General features: G+C 36.3%; 1 protein-coding gene across 1 annotated transcript in view; it reads right to left on the bottom strand.

Annotated features, from left to right (window-relative positions):
* JMY (junction mediating and regulatory protein, p53 cofactor) overlaps nucleotides 1-23,716 on the bottom strand; it is a 99,997-nt gene that overhangs the window by 44,244 nt on the left and 32,037 nt on the right. The window contains exons 2-3 of the mRNA XM_058568160.1: nucleotides 18,691-18,864; nucleotides 1,538-1,688 (exon numbers count right to left, since the gene is read on the bottom strand). Of these exons, the coding sequence (XP_058424143.1) occupies nucleotides 1,538-1,688; nucleotides 18,691-18,864 (325 nt within the window). The remainder of the gene's footprint in view (nucleotides 1-1,537; nucleotides 1,689-18,690; nucleotides 18,865-23,716) is intronic.

The following is a 23,716-nucleotide window of genomic DNA, read 5'->3' as shown; positions in this document are numbered from 1 at the left end:
CACATTAACATAGAAATAAACCAAGCATTTACTCTTCTACATGAATATTAAAATCCTCTTGTCAAATTCTAAGATATTGCATTTCTGATCAGAATTACATTAGTTTGAAAAGAAATAATTCCAATTGTTAAAAAAAGAATTACAATACTATCTTAGGAAAGAATAATTGAGTATAACCAAGAAAAATTTGAAAAGTAATGATGAAGGGTTATATGATAAACTGGGCAATAAATTTCATTATAAAGCTACAATAATCACAGCATAAGAACAGAAGAGGCATACCAATGGGAAAGAGAATTCAGAAAGAAATCCAGGTACCTTAAAAGGATTTTACTAGGGTTTAACTATTTGGAGGAACACAGCAACCTACTTTAGAAAATGCAACAAATTAACATAATTTAAAAAGACATCATTCTTAAAAGCTGACTGTTTTTACAAATAAAATTTGTGTAATGAAAAAAGTCATAAGAAAATTTAGGAATAGATATTTGTAACAGATGTCAAGAAGTTAATATATAACAATAATATAAATATCAATGAATATAACATACAAACCTCTTACAAATCAACAGAAAAAAACACCACCATAGAAAAAAAGGCACAAGATATTAACTGGTAAAAAAGAATGGATATGCAAACACCAATTATTACATGAAAACAAAAAAGATCAATACTTAGTAATAACCAAAGAAACGGAAAATTTAAAAACATGATACTATTTTTCACCTATCAAATTGTTGGTTTTATTTTTTTAATGACAATGCCAAATGATGCTGGAATCAAGGAAAGCGATCTCATTCAGCATTGACATTCTGAAGGAATAAACCGCTTCAAGCGAAACTTTTAAGGAAACATGGATTTGCTGAAAGAATAACCTGAATCCTAAACTATATTAATGCCAGGTAGATAGATTATTAAAATAAGGAACACCAGTGATTTTTAAACTGCCTATTAAGGAGCCATGGAAGGATTTCTGCGGCCACCTATGGAAGGGAGTTGGAAGGAATGCACCTTCACAGATCTTGCTTTATGTGTCTCTTCATTTGGCTTATCCTGATTTGTATCATTTATAAACTGTAATCATAAGTACGTGCTTTCCTGGGTTCTGTGAGTCATCGTAGTGAATTACTGATCCTAGAAGGGCTGTGGGAACCCCCAAATTCGTAGCCAGTTTGTTAAAACTGCGGACGGCCTGGGGACTCCCCCAAATTTGCAAGTGGTGTCTGAAGTGAGGGCAGTCTTATTGGTGACTGTGCCTTTAAGCTGTGGGGTCTGTAACTGTGAATCGTTGCTGTCAGAAATGAATTATGCTATACCAATACCCCATTACTATTATTTTTTAAATGTGGGGTATATGTAAACATATATGCCTAGAAAAGACTGACAGGATAGACCTTAATTTGGTAATAGTGCTCTTCTTCAACTGCTAGGATATAAGTGGTCTTTATATGCTTTTCTCTATAACTACTGCAAACATAAAATACTTAAACCACTCATTTTCAGAAATACCTAAGAACAATTTTACTGGGAAACTCACCTTTTTGAGCTTTAGCTGTTATTTCAAAATATTTGACAGTAAGATCTTGAATAGATAGCACAGCCATGTGAGCTTTCCGCTGCCAATCAGCATCTTCTTTTTGTAGACTTTCAATTCTTCGGGGACCCAGATAATCATTCTCCATGGAAATCTTTAGAGAAAAGAAAGAAAAATTAAGAAGTTCATTCTTTCTTTCTTTTATTCATTCCTTAAATATTTACTGAATGTTTATAAATCATGCATTGCATCTGGTGCTAAAACAGAGAATACTTGTTTTTCCCTGCTCTATAGTAGAAGCTACTAATTTACAAAACAAGTAAATTAACAATAATGTTGAAGATATTTGACACAGAAATTTGTTCCCCTTTCCTCCTTCACTACCTTCTCTTTCATCCTTCCTTCCTCCACATATAAACAAAGGACATAGAGCAAAATGTTAAGACTGATTATTTTTGGGTGCTGAAATAAGAAATTTAGTTCTTTCTGATAATTATATTTTCAGGTTAGGAATTATTTGTGCCAATATAATACTTATTTAATAACTGACAAATAAATAAAATAGTTCAAAATTTTTAAGATTGAAAATATATAAAAATCAGCCCATCTACCTACAGAAGGACTCTGCATAAAAATGACAGAGAAAAATCAGCTATGTATTATTTACAAGAGTCACAACTAAAACAAAAGGACAAAGGAAAGTTGAAAATCAAATGATGGACAGGGATATACCAGGTGAATACTAAAATAAAATTCACAGAAGTCACAATATTAACATAAAAGTATATAAAAGCACTACACAGGTATGTTTAACCTGTAAGAAAGGTGCAATCAAGCAAGAATAGCAATGGATCCTTTGTACACTCCATCCTGCTTCACCATATATTGAGAAAAAACTACTAAAAATTAAATAAGAAGTTAATAACACTATATTAGGATGATGGAAAAAAACATTACAGAGAAAAATGTTAAGCCACACATGGCACACTTTAAAAAACTGATCAAGTATTATAAGACACTAAAAAATTTGTAATAAATTTCATAAGTAAAAATAATACAGACCATATTCTCTAAATGGTGTAATAAATAGAAATTGAACAGTCTAAAACTAAAATAAAATTTTAATCACCTGGAAATTTACACTCAGAGGAAGGTAACATTTGGTTTTAGTCTTGAAGCAACAATATAGTACTCCTCAAGCAAATGAAGACGTCTTCCAGACAGAGGGAAAAATATATGAAAAAGTACTTACTATAGTGTCCAGCACACAGTGAACAACTTATTAGCAGTGTTAAGAGGGACAATGGCAAGGCAGAGAGAAGGGTCAAGTCAGAGAGAATGACTCCAGGGTCACTGGGAAAAAATATGTACATGGAATTGTCAGTTCCTCAAAAAGTAAACAATGGAAGAGTAGCTGATTTCAAAGAGAAGACCAAGGATTTCATTTTGCATATGTTAAGCTTGACTTTGCAAAGGTCATGGCCAGAGATACAAATTTGGGTATCCTTGATACACAAAAAATATTTAAAGCTATGAGAGTGAATGAGGTCATCTAAGGAAGTCATGAGAAAAAGGCTCATGACTGAATCCTAAGGAATTCCAACCCTCAGAAGTGTGTGAAGAAGAGCCCACATAAACCAAAATGGGGGGGGGGGGTTACCAGGAAAGTGTGGAATCACTTAAGGAACAAGATTCAAAAGAGGAGAAATCGACCCTGTCAAACACTGCTTAGGGGTCACATAGGATGACAACTAGTATCCATGGACCTAACAACATGAAGATCACTGAACTTAGCAACAACAGTTCTGGAGGACAGGCAAATTTCCTTTGCCTAGTAACTCCCATCACATCTTCAGATCTCAGCTCAGTTACTGGTTTATGGAAGTCTTCCCTGACTCCCCATTATAAGCTCTTCAGTGCAATACATATACCTTTCCTTCCTCACACTTATCACAATCATACTTTATATTATTTTGTTAACTTAAAAATACTGACTGCTTCCCCCTCTGCAAGTTCCACGACGGCAGAGAACGCATAGGTTTTTTGCTTTCACTAGCACACAGCCTGGCATGAACTAGGCAATCCAAAATATTTCCTGAATGATTGAATGAATAAAAAATTCACTTCCAGATATGTTTTTAATGAGAGGAGAGAAATGTAGACATATGTATAAATAATACTCTTTTGAGAAATTTGATTGTTTGAGGGAATAGAGAAAATAGGGTGGAGCTAGAAAAGGAGAAGACTTAAGGGTAGGCCCTTTGATTTTTGTTTTATTTTAATGGCAGATCATGGAGCAGGCTGAGTGGTGGTAAAAAGTATCCAGCAGGGGGAGAACCTAAAGATGCAGGAAAGAGATGGGGCTAAGCAGAGTAGGGAGGTCCTTGAGAAGAAAATGGGAAGGGACAGGATCCAGAGTACTGGTGTAGGGATTTGCTCTTGGTAAATGGAGGGACAATTCCTCCATGGGAACAAAGAAAGGCATTTTGGATTTGGTAGAGGTAGCATAACGGGAACTCCTGTTTGATGATCTCTGTTTTCCCCTGTGAAGAAAGAACTCAGACAAGAATAAACTAGCGCAGGAGAGGGGAGGAGAGAAGACACAAAATAGCTGTCTTTAAATGGTAGGATAACAAGCCATTTAGAAAGACTCATTAAGTAAATATTAAAAATCAGACTAACCAGGGTTAGTGTAGTCATGATGAAACAGGCACACACTCATACACTGCTAGTGGAATTATAAATGGATTAAAATCTTTTCCGGGAAGTATTTTATGATATCATACTCTTTAAAGGTACTTAAGAAAATATCTTCAAATAATGATAATCAAAGATGTTCACTGCAATCTTGTTTGAAATAAAGGAAAAAACAGATCCCAGATATCTATTAGTTATATATGACACACCCATAAAATATAATTCTATGCAAAAATTAATAATGCTTATAAAGTTTTTAATGACAAAGGGAAATGATTATGCTATAATAAAGTGAAGACAGATCAAAATCATAGATAAAATTGCAATTACATAAAAGAATGTCCAGGGGCCGGTCCTGTGGCGTAGCGGTTAAGTGCGTGTGCTCCGCTGTTGGTGGCCCGGGGTTCGGATCCCAGGCACGCACCAATGCACTGCTTGTCAGGCCATGCTGTGGTGGCGTCCCATATAAAGTGGAGGAAGATAGGCACAGATGTTATAGCCCAGGGCCCGTCTTCCTCAGCAAACAGAGGAGGATTGGCATGGATGTTAGCTCAGGGCTGACCTTCCTCACAAAAAAAAAAAAAAAAAAAAAAAAAATGTCCAGAAAAAAAGACAAAATATGTACAAGTATTATTATTGATGTCATCTTTTGGTAGTGGATTATGGGTGATTTTTTCCTTCCTGTTTAAAATCTGCCCTTTCCAAATCTTCTTTATTGTGTATATACTGCTTTTACAATAATGAACAAGAAAAAAATGCTTTTATCTCTTCTCGGGTTCATAAGCCACACCAACTAGACAGGCTGAAGACACATTATCGCAGAGGTTTCCTGTTTCCAGTCAAGCAAACAATGAGCTCATGTTTTCATACACGAGGCCCAGCAAGAGGCAAAATTATGAGTTACCTCTTTTTTCCAGTGTGTGGGGGAGAGAGGGGAAATGGAGATATGAGCACAACCTAAATGTCTTCCTTAATAGTTGGAAAACAGAATTATGTGAGCTCCATTTCTGGGACTATATAAATAGTGCCAAGCAAAGACAATTAAGCCAGTAGCAGCAGCTTGGACTCTTGATACCGATTCCCTACTCATCTGGACTGGAATTTTTTAATTCTCAGAAGATGATTACTATATTTCTAGTCTGACATCACAGGAGACAAACTTACATGATGCTAGTGGATATGGTTGATATTTTCTCCCTTTTAGACTTTCCCACGGCTAATATTTGGAAATCATTTCAATTATATACTTTGAATAAAGAAACCACTGTACTACATGCTTCAGGGGATATAAATATGAGTAAGATACATAATCTTCTCCCAAGAAACTTACAGTCTAATTGGGGGGTGGGGTAGGCAGAGATATCTGTGATGTAGAAATCTGTCTTGAAATTAGGAGACCTGGCTCTACTTATTAACTGTGAGACCTTTGACAAATCTTGTAACATTCAATTATTCATTCAAAATGATGATGCATTACATCTGCTCAGTGCCAGTATTTCACTAGGCACTAGGCATAGCAAGATATTCAGGCTAGGGAGGACACAGACACCCAGATAAAGAATTACAATAGAGTATGAAAAAATGTCATGGTAGAGTATGCCTAAGATACCACGGGGAGCACCAGCTGTGGAGGTTGGAGTGCAAAGTCTGGGCAGACTTGCTAACGGAAATGATGAGTAAGTGAATTCTTAAAGAACAAGCAGAATTGTAGCCAGGTATTAAAGATGGTGAGAGTGTCTCTGTGTAAAAAGAATAAAGGTAGTTAAGACCTCTAAGAAAAATGAAAGGTTTGTGGGGAGAGAACATATTTGGCTGCTTAGATCAGGACAGACTTTAGTGAGGCTCATAATTGAGGGGGGCTTTGAAGGAGGGGTAGGATTTTGACAGGTAATATAGAGTATATGGGAAAGAGAACCATCCAAAAGGCATCCTGGAGGCAAGAATTAATCTGAGCAAAAGCCTAGAGGCAGGTAATTTCAGTGCGTGGTAACAGAGAGCAGTCGAGCCTGGAGTTTAGGCAAAACAGATAAGGGTAATGGGAGACAAAACCAGAAAAGTAGGATGGGGTCACTACGAGGAGGCCTTTAGCCGTCAAGCTGAGGAGTTTGTATTTACTTCGACAGGCAACAGGAAACCACTGTGGGATTCCTAGCAGTAAGTGGCATATTTAGACTTCAGCTTAGATTTAAGGGTTCTAGAAGCCCTGTTTACTGTAACAAAGCCATCAAGTTTTGTGCTTTTTCTTTCTTTTTTCTTTTTGCTTAGGAAGATTCGTCTTGAGCTAACATCTGTTGCCAATCTTCCTCTTTTGTAATGTGGGCCGCTGTCACAGCATGGCCACTGACAGATGAGTGGTGTAGGTCCATGCCTGGGAACTGAACCCAGGCTGCCAAAGCGGAGCACGTTGACCTTAACCACTAGGCCACCCCAGGGCTGGCCCTGCGCTTTTGTTGTGATTACCTCTGATTTTAAAACACGTACGTTAAAAAAGCATAAGATTAGCATTCACAAGTAAGGAATAGAAATTTAATAAACTGAGCACTGCAGCCAAAATTTTAAACTCTTACTCCGCACATTATGATTACTCCGCACATTATGATAGAAGTCCATTTCAATGACATGATTAAACTTCGTACCCTTTAAAGAACTTGTATGTTTATTGTACCAAAGACCATAAGCTAGGTTACTAAGTTGTTTTCCCTAACTTGGAAAGTCTGAAGATGTATGTAAATTCTAGTCTATCAGCTTCAAGTTCAACTTTCTGCCTTATGATGCTAGGGTTTGGGCTCTGCAAACCACATTTAGGCTTTGCCAATAGGAACAGCTGGAGGAGGGAGAAGGGATTTGCTTCTTCCTATTTGCAACACTTGACTTTCCTGTTTGCTGTTCTTATGAGCATCATCCCAGACTTGCTTCTTTACTCCAGAATCTGCAATTCCTTCCTGAAGCAGTTAACAGAATCCATTTTGCAGTTTCCAACCTCTGCAGAACTAGACTCACTGTGCACCCCCCCAAGACAAACCAGCACTAGCCCACCAGTGTCCTATCCCTAGGGGTCCAGGCCTCTCCATTGAGCTCAGACACACCAGCAGAAGATGAGCAATGTTGTCTTTCTCAGAGGGCAGCTCCACAGGGCCCATCCTCTACACCACACTTTTAAAAATTACCACCTCTTTGTACCCCCAATGCTAGGAGTGGTGGTTATTTTTGCAACTGTTAACTCAGATATTTTAGAGTTACCTTCTTGCCTTCTTAATTATCTAGTTAACTTTATTCCTAGTTAACAATTCTTTACATTAAATTCCCTCTGTTGAAACAACTGGTTTGATTTTCCAATCAGACCCCAACAATGGAATAGAAATTTAATAAACAGAACAAGCAGTGTTCAAAATTCAAAAATCTTAACTCAGAACACTAAGATAGAAATGTTTTCCACTTGCTTGGCTAAACAATACACAGAAGTGAGAAAACCTTGCATTACGGCTTTTTGGACAGAAAAAGTAAAAAAAAAAATCTAGTGGTCATTATTGAAAGATAACTTGTACTTTGCTGTGGGATTATCTTTACCTTCACTGTACATATATATTCAAACATACAGAACACAAATGTGCTTTCTACACTTTTTTAATGCTTTTTAACTGACTTCTGAAACTCAGCAGCTAATGCTACAGATAACTGTTTGAAAATCTGTTTATAGTTTATTGTACCTAAGACATTAAGCTAGGATCCTAAGTTCCTTTCCTAACTTGGCGAATTTGAAGATGTACAGCACTGGTCAGCTGAATCATGTGCTAAAAACAATGACACTTCTGTTTTCAATTTCAGAGCTAGAAAGAAAACAGTGCCTGTTTTTAACATGGAAAAAAGTATGTGTCAGTTTAGGTAGCTAGGATAGTGAGACTAGTTTATAAATACAAATTCTTGGCATGGAACTACTTATTATAAAGTACATCATTTGCTTGGATATTGAGTTTTACATGAGAAACTTAAGCTTAAGTGTATTTCCTATCTATTGTTGGGACAGTGAAAAAGAAAAACAATTCAGATTTTTAGGCGCAACAAATGCCAAGATAAATTCATGAATATATTGATGTAGTAGTACCCTTAATGCAAACTTTTGAGGCCCAGGAGCCACCTGAAGGTGACTCTTGATTAACATAATTACATGATTAGATTTGGCAGCATCTATTCATGTATTTTTATACTCAAAGCAAATATTAAATGTAATACTCTCAGGAAAGAGGGTGAAATGAGGCATTTTTTTTAAAAGGCGAGGAAAACTAAAGGCAAGGAAACCAAAGAAAAAAAAAATGCTCAGATAAGAGATAAGTACCTTAACGTATAGTGGTGGCACTATATAGTTCACAGTGTGCATACTACACAGCATATAACGGTTCAACAGTGTAAACACTCACTCTGCACAAAAGCATCCAACCAAGGGAGCAGAGTGGAGACTGATATCCAGCCCGAGCTTTGCCAAGCCATGTGCACTGCTGCACGTGCCTAGCAGGGGGCCCTTTTCTAATCTGTCTGCTGGGGTAGGGAGTAGGGGTGCGTGTCTATTTTTATTGTCACAAAGACAACTATAGATTTGCTTGGTCGAGGGCGGGGGGTGGCGGTAATAGGAGGAAGAAGCGCACATTCAAGATTCAACCAGGAGATAAGTAGCAAAATGAGGTGACTGGCTACAAACAGGAGGGGAGAGTTGCCGACGTCTTCTATTCTCTAGCTTATTTACTTTCAGCAAAAATTAAAAGTAAGTTGCACAATGTGTTTGAAGTTCTTATAGTTGATCCAGGAAGATAATCAGTAGGCCAACTCACTAACTGACCCTGACTCATTAACACGCTAGGTTTAAAAATCTAGAGGGGATCATCTACTTTAAATCTCATTTTACGGATGTGAAAACTGAAGCCCAGAGAGACTGTAACTCTGAGTTCAGTGTGCTCCATCCCTTAGCTGGTTCAAGTTTTCTTAGACTTGTGGTTCTCAAACTTTAGTGTGCATCATAATCACCTGGAAGGCTTGTTAAAACAAAGATTGCAGAGCCCCACCCCTAGGGTTTCAGTAGAGGAGAGCTGATGTGAGGCCTAAGAATCTGTTTCTAACAAGGTTCCAGGTTTGTCTGGTCACGCTTTTGAGAACCAACATATCAGACTCAAGAGTCTGAGAGGTGGTGTGTATCTCAGAAAGACTTGCAGCCTAAAATAATGCTGGGTAGGGAGGAGCTGCTCAATGCTTATATATGAGACAGAGGGTTAATGAAAACTCTTTACCACTTACACTAATATAATAATTAAGACTATATTAAAATATATTTAACATAAAATATATAGTAAGTGCATTAGGTATTAGTGTTAACATCATAAAATATTAAATATACAAATACATTATACATTTGAGGTGCCAAGTTAACTTCTTTCCTGTCATACTTAATATCTAGGTTAATGAAACTACTGGAAATTAAGTTCTTTTTTAAAGAGACTAAAGAGTAAAGATCAAACTCCACAGGATGCCATAGCATTCTAGCTCTTGACCATCTTTCCTCTCATCTCCTACAAATCCTGAGACCCAAGGCATACCAAACAATTCACACCCTGTGGTGTAACTACAACAGCAGGCCTTGCAGTCAAACAGACACGTTTCAATTCCAGCCATGCCACTTACTGGCATCTACCAATGCTGCTGGGTTGGTGTGATGATTCAGTAATTTGTTTCAATAATTAGCACAAGTACTATGCCTCTTCACTATATCATTCCTGTTTTTATATATCTCTATTTGGAATATTCTCAATTCCAATCTCCAAGACAGACATACCTACTCACTCCCTGCCGAATTCTTATTTATTCTTCAACAGCAAGGCGCTCAATCTTTCTTTTTCCATTTATCTTTAGGCAGTGTTAATCACCCCATTTTGTGTGCCTCTACATAAATTTGTACATACTGCTCATTTACTTTTCTTTAAAAAAAACATCTTTATTGAATTATAATTTACATACAACATGTACCCATTTAAGTGTAAATTTTGACAAATTTATATACCCATGTAACAACCACTATAATCAAGATATAGAGCCTATCAATCACCCCAAAGGATTCTGTTATACCTGCTCCCTTCTCAACCTCCCCTGCCCCACCCCAGGCAACAACTGTCTAGCTTTCTGTCAGTATAGATCAGAGCAATCATTTCCAGAATTTCACTTAAACAGAATCATACGGTTTATACTCGGCGCCCGGTGTTTTTTGCTCAGCATGATTGTTCGTAAGCTATTTTATTAAGGTTTAATTTACATACAATCAAGTGAATCCATTTAAAGTGCTCAATCTGATAAGCTGTGATAGCTGTATCCACCCAAGAAACAACCACTACAATCAAGATACAGAACATTTCTATCACCTCCAAAACCTTCCTCATGCCCCTTTGCCATTGCCATCCATCCCTTCACACAGTATATACTCTTTCGTATCTGGCTTCTTTGACTTAGCGTGACTTTGAGATTTATCCATGTTGTTTTGTCTACCAGTAGTTAATTCCTTTGCATTGTCAAGTATTATTTTATTATATAGAAATACCAGATTTTGTTTATCCATTCACCTGTTGATGTTACTTGGGCTGTTCCAGTTTGGGGTTACTTTTCAATAAAGTTGGCATGATCATTAGTGTACAAGTCTTTTTTGTGAACAGACATTTTTATTTCTCCTGTATAAATAACTAGGAGTTGAATGGCTGAGTTCTAAGGTATGTATAGTTCAACTTCTGAAGAACCTGTGAAACTGTTTTCTAAAGTGGTTGTACCACTTTAAAATTCTGCTGGCAATGTATGAGAATTCCAGTTATTCTACATTCTCACCAGCTCTTGGGACCAGAAATTTTAATTATACTCATTCTAATCGATGTGTAATAGTATCTCATTATGGCTTTTTTTTTCCTGAGGAAGATTTGCCCTGAGCTAACATCTGTGCCAATATTCCTCTATTTTGTATGTGGGTCACGGCCACAGCATGGCTGATGAGTGGTGTAGGTCCACACCCAGGATCTGAACCTGCGAACCCAGGCCGCCGAAGCAGAGCACGGCAAACTTAACCAACAGGTCACAGCCAGTCCTCATTATGGTTTTAATTTGAATTTCCCCGATGAAAATGTTGAGCACGTTTGTATGTGCTTATGTGTCATTTCTTTAAATGTCTTTAAATATTTAGCCCATTTTTTAATATTTTGGTTTTTGTCTTGTTGAGATGTAAAGTTCCTCTTTCAGATGTATTACAAGTATTTTCTCTCAGTCTGTGGCTTGCCTTCTCATTTTCTTAATTTTTCAAAGAGCAAAAGTGTCTGATTTTGGTGAAGTCCAATTTACCAATTTTTTTTAGTTTATGGGTCAAGTTTTCTGCATCCTATCTAAAAAAAGCTTTGCCTTTCCTTCCCAAAGATTGTGAAAAGTTTCTCCTATGTTTTCTTATATAAAAGTTGTACAGTACGAGCTTTTATGTTTAGGTCTAAGATTTCAAGTTAATTTTTGTGTATGGTATTAAGATAAAAACTGAAGTTCATTTTTTCTATGTGGGTATGCAGTTGTTCTAGCACCATTTGTTGAAAAGACTATTCTTTTCCCCATTGAATTGCCTTGTCACCTTTGTGGAAAAACTAACTGACCATATAACTATGGGTCTATTTCTGAATTCTATTCTGTTCCATGGATTTACATGTCTATCCTACGTCAATACACACTGTCTGGATTACTCTTTTTCAGTACATTTTGAAATCAGGTAACGTAAGTCCTCCAAATTTTGTCTTTTTCAAAATTGTTAAGGCTCTTCTAGGTCCTTTGCCCTTCCATATAAATTTTATAGTCAGCTTGTCAGTTTCCTAAAAAAAAAAAAAAAAACCTACTGGAATTTTAATTTGAATCTATAGATCAATTAAGTGAGAACTGATATCTAAACATTATTGAGTCTTCCAATCTATTACTATGGTCCATTTCATGGTCCATAACATAGTCTGTTTATTTAGCTATTCTTAACTTCTCCCAGCAAAGTTCTATAATTTTCAATATATAGGACTTTTACATATTTTAGTAAAATCTATCCCTAAGCATTTCATGTTCAGAGATGCAAATGTAAATGATATTTTTAAAACCTTTTTTTGTTTCATTTCTAGAAGACAGAAAATGCAACTGAATTTTTAATACTGACCTTGTAACTAAACTTACACATTATTTACAGTAGCTTTTTTTTTTTAAGATTTCTTAAGGTTTTTACATACATTATCATGTGCTCTACAAATAAAGAGAGCTTTACTTTGTCCCTTCCAATTTTTATGCTTTCTATTTTTGTCTCAGCTTACTGAACTGACTATGAACGCCAAAAAAATACTGAATAAAAGTGGTGAGAGTAGACAGTCTTGCCTTTTTCCCAATATTAGGGGAAAGAATTCAGTCATCTACTGTCACGTATGATATTAGGCTTTTCATAGACGCCCTTTATCAGGTTAAGGAAGTTCCCCTCTCTTCCTAGTTTGTTGAGTTTTTATCATGAATGGGTAATGAACTTTGTCAAATACTTTTCTGCATCTGTAGAAATAATATATTGGTTTTTTTTCCTTTATTCTGATAATATGGTGAATTACATTGATTTATTTTTTAATGTTAAACCAACCTTGCATTTCTGAGATAAACCCTAATCACAGAATATCATCCTTTTTAGATTACTGGATCCTACTGTTTAACACCATGTTAGGGATTATCACAACTAAATTCACGAGGGATGTTTATCTGTAGTTTTCTTTTTTTTTTTGGTAATGTCATTTGATTTTGGTATCAGGATAATGCTGGCCTCAAACACGAGTTGGGAAGTAATCCCTCCTTTGTTTTCCGAATGAGTTTGTGCAGGATTGGTATTATTTCTTCCTTAAATGTTTGATAAATCCTCCAATGATGTCATCTGGACCTGGAGTTTTCTTTGTGGGAAGGTTTTAAATTATGAATTCAACTTTGTTAATATAGGGCTACCAAAATTTTTCTATTTCTCCTTGAATCCTTTGATAATTTGTATTTTTCTAAGAAATATATCTATTATATCTAAGTTGTAGAATTTATTGGCACAAATTTGTTCATATTCCCTTACTGTGGTAATAGCTGTAGAATCTGTAGTGATATCTGCACTTTCAGTCCTAATACTGATATGTGGTTCTTTTTTTTAATTGACGTCTTAATAGTTTATAACTGTGAAATTTTGGTTGTACAATTTTGGTTGTACATTTTTGTTTGTCAATCACCATATACATGTCTCCCTTCACTCCTTGTGCCCACCCCCCACCCCCTTTGCCCTTGGTAACCACAATACAGTTCTTTCTGACCATGTGTTGGTTTATATTCCACATATGAGTGAAATCATGCAGTGTTTGTCTTTCTTTTTCTGGCTTATTTCACTTAACATAATACCCTCCAGGTCTATCCACATTGTTGCAAATGGGACAATTCTGTCTTTTTTTTTATGGCTGAGTAGTATTCCACTGTATATATATATCACATTTTCTTGATGGGACATTTAGGGTGCTTCCACTTCTTGGCTATAGTGAATAATGCTGCAATGAACATAGGGGTGCATAAGCCTCTTTGGATTGTTGATTTCAGGTTCGTTGGATATATTCCCGGTAGTGGGATACCTGGATCACAGGGTATTTCTATTTTTAATTTTTTGAGGAATCTCCATACTGTTTTCCATAGAGGCAGCACCAGTTTGCATTCCCACCAGCTGTGTATGAGGGTTCCCATTTCTCCACATCCTCTCCAACATTTAGTTGTTTTTTGTCTTGGTGATTATAGCCATTCTAACAGGCGTGAGGTGATATCTTAGTGTTGTTTTGATTTGCATTTCCCTGATGATTAGTGATGTTGAACGTCTTTTCATGTGCCTATTGGCCATCTGTATATCTTCTCTGGAGAAGGGTCTGTTCATTTCCTCTGCCCATTTTTTGATCGGGTTGTTTTTTTGTTGTTCAGTTGTGTGAGTTCTTTATATATTATGGATATTAACCCCTTGTCAGATATATGTTTTGCAAATATTTTCTCTCATCTGGTGGGTTGTCTATTCATTTTGATCCTGGTTTCGTTTGTCTTGTAGAAGCTCTTTAATCTGATGAAGTTCCACTTGTTTATTTTTTCTTTAGTTTCCCTAGTCTGACTAGGCATGGCATCTGAAAAGATTCCTTTATGACCAATGTCAAATAGTGTGTTGCCTATATTTTCTTCTATGAGTTTTATAGTTTCAGGTCTCACTTTCAGGTCTTTGATACATTTTGAGTTAATTTTTGTGAATGGTGATAGCAGATGGTCCACTTTCATTCTTTTGCATGTGGCTGTCCAGTTTTCCCAACACCATTTATTGAAGAGACTTTCTTTTCTCCATTGTATGTTCTTAGCTCCTTTGTCGAAAATTAGCTGTCCGTAAACGTGTGGTTTTATTTTCGGGCTTTCAATTCTGTTCCATTGATGTGTGTGTCTGTTTTTGTACCAGTACCACGCTGTTTTGATTACTATTGCTTTGTAGTATGTTTTGAAGTCAGGGATTGTGATGCCTCCAGCTTTGTTCTTTTTTCTTAGGATTGCTTTAGCTATTCAGGGTCTTTTGTTGCCTCAAATGAATTTTAGTATTCTTTTTTCTATTTCCGTGAAGAATGTCATTGGGATTCTGATTGGGACTGCATGGAATCTGTAGATTGCTTTAGGTAATATAGACATTTTAACTATGTTTATTCTTCCAATCCATGTGCATGGGATATATTTTCATTTCTTTATGTCATGATCAACTTCTTTCAATAATGTCTTGTAGTTTTCATTGTATAGGTCTTTCACTTCCTTGGTGAGATTTATTCCTAGATATTTTATTCTTTTTGATGCAATTGTAAATGGTATTATCATTTTGAGCTGTTAGTTCGTTATTAACATACAGAAATGCAACTGATTTTTGTAGGCTGATTTTGTACCCTGCGACTTTGCTGTAGTTGTTGATTATTTCTAATAGTTTTCCAAAGGATTCTTTAGGGTTTTCTATATGTAAAATCATGTAGTCTGCAAATAGTGTGAGTTTCACTTCTTTGTTGCCTATTTGGATTCCTTTTATTCCTTTTTCTTGCCTAATTGCTCTGGCCAAAACCTCCAAAACTATGTTGAATAAGTGTGGTTCTCTTTTTTAAAACTCAATTTAGCTAGATTTACAAAATATACAGAGTTTTTTGTTCCCAAATGACCAGATTTTGGTTTCACTAATTTTTATCTATTGTTTATTTCCTTTCCTTGATTCCACTCATTTTTTTTTTTTTTTTTTTTACTTTTGTTTATCTTTGGGTTTAACTTGCTCTTTTTGTTTCTAGCTGCTTAAGGTGGAAGCTTGGATAATTGATTTTAGACCTTTCTTCTCTAATAAGCACTTGAAGCTATAAATTTCTCTATAAGCATAGCTTTAGCTTTATCCCCTAATATCTTGTCAAGGGTTCAGACTGAAAGGTTATGGGTCTAAGGCTGCTCATTTCCCAGAAAGACACAGAGAGGAAATGAGTAGCAAAAAGAACGACATGAAAAGAAAAACCTCAGAATGAAATAAGTCCCCCCAGAAATGGCAATGAGTCCTGCCAGACTATATTGGCTCCACACAGGGCAATCACTTCTGAGACACGACAGCACTAGCAATTTGGACTAATAAAAGTCACTGTAGGCTAGTACTTAGAAAAAGCATTTATAATACCATCAATTCAATGCATACCCTTCTTACTGACACTTAAGAAAATAATATACTACTAGAGTAAGTCTGAATATTAATGATACTACCATAGATATAAATACACATTCAATTGCTTTCCCTACCTTATCTCATGTTTTGTTTTTTTTTAATTGATGATTGATTAGCTCAGTGCATACAAAACCCACCACACTGACAGCACTACTGTCAGGGTGAAATCTTACTCTGTTCTAGGTGCCAATTCTGTATCTTGATATACAAAAGTTACTAAACGGATCTTACTAAATTAAGATTCAAAGATTAATTTGAAAGTTTGTGCGAGAAAGATATTTTTATTAATGAAGCTAGCCTGACTTAGTAACACAAAAAAATATATATATTTTTTTCTGTTTGATATCTCTTTTTTTTTCTGTGTGTGTGAGAAGATCAGCCCTGTGCTAACATCTGCCAACCCTCTACTTTTTGCTGAGGAAGATTGGCCCTGGGCTAACATCCGTACCCATCTTCCTCCACTTTATATGGGACGCCGCCACAGCATGGCTTGACAAGCAGTGCGTTGATGCACACCCAGGATCCGAACCGGCGAACCCCAGGCCACCGCAGCAGAGCGCGTGCACTTAACCGCTTGCACCACCGGGCCGGCCCCACAAAAATATTTTAAAACACAGAAACAAATGGTCCCATTATGAGTTAGCTGGCTGTAAATTATCTCCATAAAAACTAAAATATTTCTATGGCAAATATCCACACAGTAATAGTACACAAAATAATAGTTTTTAGTACTACTTATAACAAATACTTTACCAAATTGATTATAATTGCTTTTATCCTGAGTATGAATTTTTTAACTTAAAAGTAACTACTAACCAGTAATGCAGTAAAAAAAAACAAAAAAAAATCCTCTGGGATCAGAGACCTGAATTTGAATACTCTACCAGCTCCGCCACTTACTAACTGCATACAGGTTACATAAATCATCCCAATATTAGTTTTCTAAGAATTAAACGTAAGGATTTAACGAGCTATTTTATGTAACAGCACCATTTAACACACTTGTCTGACACACTATATAAGCTTGCAAACTAAATCTAGTTGTTTACTAACAAATACTTCTAATTCAAAAGTTGACAAGAAGAGTAAAGAAAAAAGAGTAGTCATAGGCCGGCCTGGTGGTGCAAGCAGTTAAGCGCACGTGCTCCGCTGCAGCGGCCCAGGGTTCGCTGGTTCGGATCCTGGGCGCGCACCGACACACCACTTGTCAGGCTATGCTGTGGCGGCATCCCATATATAGTAGAGGAAGATGGGCATGGATGTTAGCCCAGGGCCAGTCTTCCTCAGCAAAAAGAGGAGGATTGGCAGATGTTAGCTCAGGGCTAATCGTTCTCACAAAAAAAAAAAAAGAGCAGTCATAGTTGATGGGGCATTTTAGGGGCAGTGTCATAGAAAAAGAAACGTAGTAAAATACCATTTTTACCTTTAAAAAAGTTATAAACTTTAAAAATATATTGTCTCTTCCTCCTCACCTATCCTCTGCTTCCCAAGAAAAATGGAGAAATAAATGATGCTGGTAGACAAGATGGCCTAACAAATAGGTTCAATCAATTTGCTAATGTGAATACTCAATACAAATCATGATATAATTAATATAAAAGTAAAAATGCATATAGATTCCAATAGTCAATGCTAAGCTGTATAGGTTATGTCTGCTAAACATTGCAGCCTAGTCTAGAAGTAGGTGGCACCTCCATGTCATCCAGTTCATTCCTGGCCTTCCAGTCAAGTTCTCAACAGACAAACATCTACAGTTCATTTTTAAAAATTTGGAGGAAATTCTAGTGTCTAAAAATTCTTAGTTACAAGTATTTTTACCATTTTAACCAAAATGCCAAGTTTATGATAAAATTGACTGACAACCCATTACTTTTCAAAAGTATTAATAAAGGAGAGTGTGTCAATTGTGTGACTAAGTCTGTGCTGTTCTATATCCTGATTCATTAGTAAAGGGAAAAAAGACACACAGACATGCTTTACATTGTCATAATTTTTCAAATATACTACTCATCCTTGCCCCTAAGCACGAAGTTCTCAGAATAACTGCCAATTTTTTCAAATACACATTTCTTACATAATGTTCCAACTTAACCCATTATGCAAAAACAGAATTTTACTGTCCTAGTGCAGCAACATTTCCATGTGAATTAAACATAGTAACATTGATTTGAGGTCAACCATAAAACCAAACCCTTAAACACTTGCCTCAAAAAATGTAATACATACTTTATACCAGAAAATTAAATGTCATGAATTTTAAAGCTTCACATTAAATCCTCATAACTTTCAAAACAAGGTCTTCCCAAAACAGATGTTTCCAAAACTTCTGGTAAAGAAATCTAGGATTACATAGTATCCAAAACATTAAAAGGGAGGGAAGAGTAGACGGAAAAGAGAAGTATAGGAAAAATGGGAAAATGGGGATCTCTCAATGTATTAATGTATTTACAACTTTACTTTCTAGGATGTTCTCAACCCTGGCTGTCCAGTAGAATTGCCTTTTGAGGGGTGCTCAGGCTGTATGTAACCCAAACCTACCAAACCAGAATCTTTGGGGAGAAAGGAGCAGATATCTGCATTTTTAAAAAGCTCCTCTAGTAATTAAGATGCATGGCCAGTCAGGCTGAGAACTATGAAACAGGCAGGCTATTTAGGTTTAAAAATATATACATACTTTGATCTGCTGTCGTCGTAGCATGGCAAGTTCTCTCATGTCTCGGAACGGCTGTAGTAAGTACTGATAGAGCTCAGTTGTGGCTTCTGCAAGGCTGCTGTAGGCTTCATCCTCCATCTGATACAAGTCTAGGAGCTCCACCATGCTCTCTGTATTCTTGTGCTTATCCAAAAGCTGCAGAACAAGAAAGTTTCACTACAAAGAAATCTGACAATAGCCTATAAATATTTGCTTTTAACTCCATCACCTCAGGACCTTGGAACCCTGAAACATAGAAGCAAGAGGGAACAAAAAGCCCTGATTGCTTTTTATCACTCATTTCCGTGCCTCAGGTATATTACTACTCACGACCACTGCCTGAATCATCCTTTTCAAGCTGCTTTTCCCCTATTATTCCTATTCTCTGTATTTTCTGGGACTCCATACTATCTGCCTAGCCTTAACTCTTTAACAAATTTTTTCCGCCATCTTGTAGCTTTCTCCATATTTATAAAAAACCCTTTTTCATCCCTAATCTACAAAGCAGTTATTAACTCTTGCCAATATTATTTTACTAATTTCCCCAAATCTTCTTTCCACTCCTTTCTTCCTCCCAATTTGGAGCATTCCCTCAATAACTTTCTTCAACTCAAGCCTATCACTTCCTTCAAAATCTAGGTGAAAAAAAAAAAACCTCAACTCCACTAAAGAGTTTAAGACAGACTACATTAGATGCTTATAACTCTCGTACTTTGCATTCTTTGGTACTCATGTATATATGTATGTATGTGTATATATACTCATTCCTCAACAAATATGGATTGAGCATCTAATACATGTTAGGCACTGGGCTAGAGCTGGACATACAAAAACATGGTCCTTGTCCTCATGTAGCTTACAGTATAATAAACAAACAGAAACTAAGTTTTTAAAATTACAAGCTGTGATAAATGTTATGAAGATTATTTTAAAAGTTTTAAAAAGTAAAGAATAAAAATAACACAGTGAAACAATGGGTCGCGTGAGAAAGAATAAGAGGCTGGGAGGTAGTGGTAAACTATGACCTAGTTTAGGACAGGAAGAGAGAAAAGGCTATCCTAGGAAGCTTAAGCTGAAATTTAGAGAACCTCTGAAAGAACCATGTAGCAAGACAATATTTTATATACTTACTCTTGGTGTCCATTTACCTGGTGACAGTCTCATCTCCCCAAAGGCACAAAATTCTGCTATTCTTTCTCATATCTAAGAGTTTCCACTACTATGTTCCTCCCCAACTTCTTGCTTTAGTTATCATATTGTGTTATACAGATTATTATGCTGAATTCAGACTTCAGATTCACTTCCTGCCCAGGTTTTTGGCACAAAGCATAGCAGCACCTAGGCATTTGGTATTCTGCCTACCATATCATTAACAATCATAATAAATCAGATAATCTATACTAAAGTGCCTTTACAACAAAGATGTACCATATAAATATTAGTTATCATTCTATTGTTTTAAGGCTATTGTAATTCCAACTTTCATGGCTAATATGGAGAATTTCCACTTCTGGTATCAGCTGAGTAGTTCCTTAATTAGACCAACTCTCCCACTGATAATAAACTCTGGACAAAATATTACAAAACAATTACCAGAAGGCAATGTAGAGTGACCAAAAAAGGGTAAAAATTGGAGGCAGCATCAAGACATGGAAGAAGGGAAGGCCATAGCTAAGTTTTCAATTCATGGCTTGTAGCCTGATGGCAGGCCCCAGTGGCTACCAAAGGAGAAGAGGAGTGTTGCTAAAATACAGAAACACTCAGCCTTGGCAGCTTGAAGAATCAGAGAAGAGAGTCTGGAACCACCACAGCAACCAGAAAGTAAGGGGAAAATGCTGAAAAAGAGGAAGCCAAAGGAAGAAATCCCAAATTTGTATATAAAATCTACTCAAATCTCAGGCTGATCACTGGAATTATGTATGCACAGGACAGGTTCTAAGCAGTGCAGCTAAAGATAAAAATGTAGTATTTTAGCTGCTGCCCTTTGCAATGGAGGCCAAATTTACAGTTTGAACCAATCAAATGAACTGTTTGGTAAAACAAAACTATAAAAATCAACACTCTCTGGAGGAACATAACTCAATCCAGAGGCTCTACAAGGTATCATTTATAACATCCAGAATACAATCCGAATTCAGAAGATCTATAAAGAAATAAGAAAACAAAACTCAGTACTCAAAAGGCAATCAATGGAGACCAAATAAGTGCAAGATGAAACAGAGCTGGATTTAGCGAAGATTTTAAAGCAGTTATTATAATTATGCTAATGGGCACAAAGGAAATATGCTCCTAAAGAATAAACATAGAAAACTTCAAAAGAAAAATAAAAACTTTTTTTAAAAGGACATTCTAGAACTGAAAAATACAATATCTGAAATTTGCTGGATGATTATAAAATATAGTAGTAAAGACAAAAATGGTCAGTGAACTTGAAGATAGCTTAAGAGAAATTATCCAACCCAAAAGAGGGCAAAAAAAAAGAACAAAGCCTCAGAGACCCATGGGACAACACTAAAAGGTCTTGATAGGTTTAACTGGAGTTCCAGAAGAAGAGGAGAAAATGCGGTAGAAAAAAAAATTTCATGAAATAATGGCCAAAAAAACCCCCCAAGTTTGGTGCAAGATATCAATTTACATATTCAAGAAGCTCTGAGAATCCCAAGCAGATAAATGCAAAATAACCCAGCAGCCAGAGAAAGAACACATCACATAAAGAAGAACAAGTACACATATGAATGCTGACTTCAAATCAGAAACAATGGAGAAAAGAAGACAGTGACCTGACATCTTTAAAATGCTGGAAGGAAAACAAACCCACCAGTCAAGCCAGAATTCCATTCTCAAGAAAATACCCTTCAAGAACAATGCCAAATAAACATATTTCCAGATAAAAGAAAACTAAGAGAACTCCTCATCACTAGACTGACACTATAAAAAATGTTTAAAAAATGAAAAAAAGCTGTTCAAGTTTTTCGTATGCTAAGGGACCTAATGGAAATAGTAGACAACATGCAAGAACAGATGGCTAATGTAAGCAAAGAGTTGGAAATACTAAGAAAGAAGCAAAAGGAAATGTGAGAAATCAAAAACAGTGTAACAAAAATGAAAAAATGCCTTTGATGGGCTTATCATTAGACTGGACACAACCCAAGAAAAAAAATCAATGAGCTTAAAGAAATGTCAACAGAAACTTCCAAAACTGATATGGAAAGAGAAAAAGAATTTAAAAAAACAGAATTAACTAACAAGTGTGGGACAATTACCTACAGAAGAGCAAGGATGAGAATTACATAAAACTTCTCTTCAGAAACCATGCAAGCAAGGAGAGCAGAGTAAAACAGTTAAAGAGCTCAAAAGAAAATACCCGGGGCCAGCCCGGTGGCGCAAGCGGTTAAGCGTGTACGCTCCGCTGTGGCGGCCCGGGGTTCGCTGGTTCAGATCCTGGGCACGCACCGACCCACTGCTTGGCAAGCCATGCTGTGGCGGTGTCCCATATAAAGTGGAGAAAGATGGGCATGGATGTTAGCCCAAAGCCAGTCTTCCTCAGCAAAAAGAGGAGGATTGGCAAATGTTAGCACGGGGCCAATCCTCCTCACAAAAAGAAAGAAAGAAAATACCCCACCAACCTAGAATTCTGTATCCAGCAAAACTACCTTCAAAATGAGGGAGAAATAAAGACTTTCTCAAGCAAACATAAATTGAGGGAATATGTTGCCAGTAGACCTGTGCTGCAAGAAATATTAAAAGAAATTTGTCAGAAAGGAGGAAAATTATATAAGTCAGAAATCTGGATCTAGATAAAGAAAAAAGAACGTTAGAGAAGAAATAAAGGTAAAATATCATCTTTTCTTATTATTATTCTTAACTGATCTAACAGATAATAGTTTGTTCAAAATAGTAGTATAATGTATTCACAGTGGTTATAGGTTATGGATAAGTGAAATGAATGACTCCAATGTTATAAGGGACAGAAGGGAAGAATTGGGAACACCCTGTTATAAGGCACGTGTACTACATGTGAAGTGGTACAGCGTTATTTGAAAGAAGACTTAGATTAGTTGTAAATGTATATTGCAAACTCAAGGGAGACCACTAAAAATGTTTTAAAAGTAGCATTGATATGCTAATTGAGAAAAAATAGAATAATATAAAATGCTCAGTTAAAACCAAAGGCAGAAAAAGAGTGGAAGACAAACAAAAAAAGAGAAAAACGGCAATGAACAGAAAATAGTAACAAATATGGTAGATATTAATCCAACTGTATTAATAAAACCACTTTATTTTTATTTTTTTTAATAATTTTATTATTTATTTATTTTTCCCCCCAAAGCCCCAGTTGTATGTCATAGCTGCACATCCTTCTACTTGCTGTATGTGGGACGCGGCCTCAGCATGGCCGGAGAAGCAGTGCATCGGTGTGCGCCCGGGATCCAAACCCCGGGCCGCCAGCAGCGGAGCGCGCGCACCCAACCTCCAAGCCATGGGGCCAGCCCAATAAAACCACTTTAAACATCAATGGTTGAAATATACCAATTAAAAGAGACTGTCAGGGTGGATATAACAGTAAGATCCAACTATATGTTGTCTAGACAAAACTCACTTTAAACATAAAAAGACAGATAGATTAAAAGTAAAAGGATGGAGAAAGATATACCATGCTAACACTAATCAAAAGAAAACTGGAGTTCACAGTGTATACAAATATCAAATCATTGTTTTATACCTGAAACTAACATAATGTTATATGTCAATTATACCTCAATAAAAAAAAAAGTGGGGTAGCTATATTAATTTCAGACAAAGTGGACTTTGGACAAGGAAAATTATTAGAATAAAGAGGAGCATTATGTAATAATAAAAGGGTTAATTGTCCAAGAACACATAATAGTTCTTAACGTATACATGTCTCTAACAACAGAGCATCAAAATACCGGAGGCAAAAACTGATAGAACTGCAAGGAGAAAAAAACATAATCCACTATTATAGCTGGAGACTTCAAGATCTCTC

Source organism: Diceros bicornis, chromosome 1, assembly GCF_020826845.1.
Source record: "Diceros bicornis minor isolate mBicDic1 chromosome 1, mDicBic1.mat.cur, whole genome shotgun sequence".
NCBI lineage: Eukaryota > Metazoa > Chordata > Mammalia > Perissodactyla > Rhinocerotidae > Diceros > Diceros bicornis.
The sequence above is the reverse complement of the archived record's forward strand: the minus strand, read 5'-3'. Positions and strand labels throughout refer to the sequence as shown.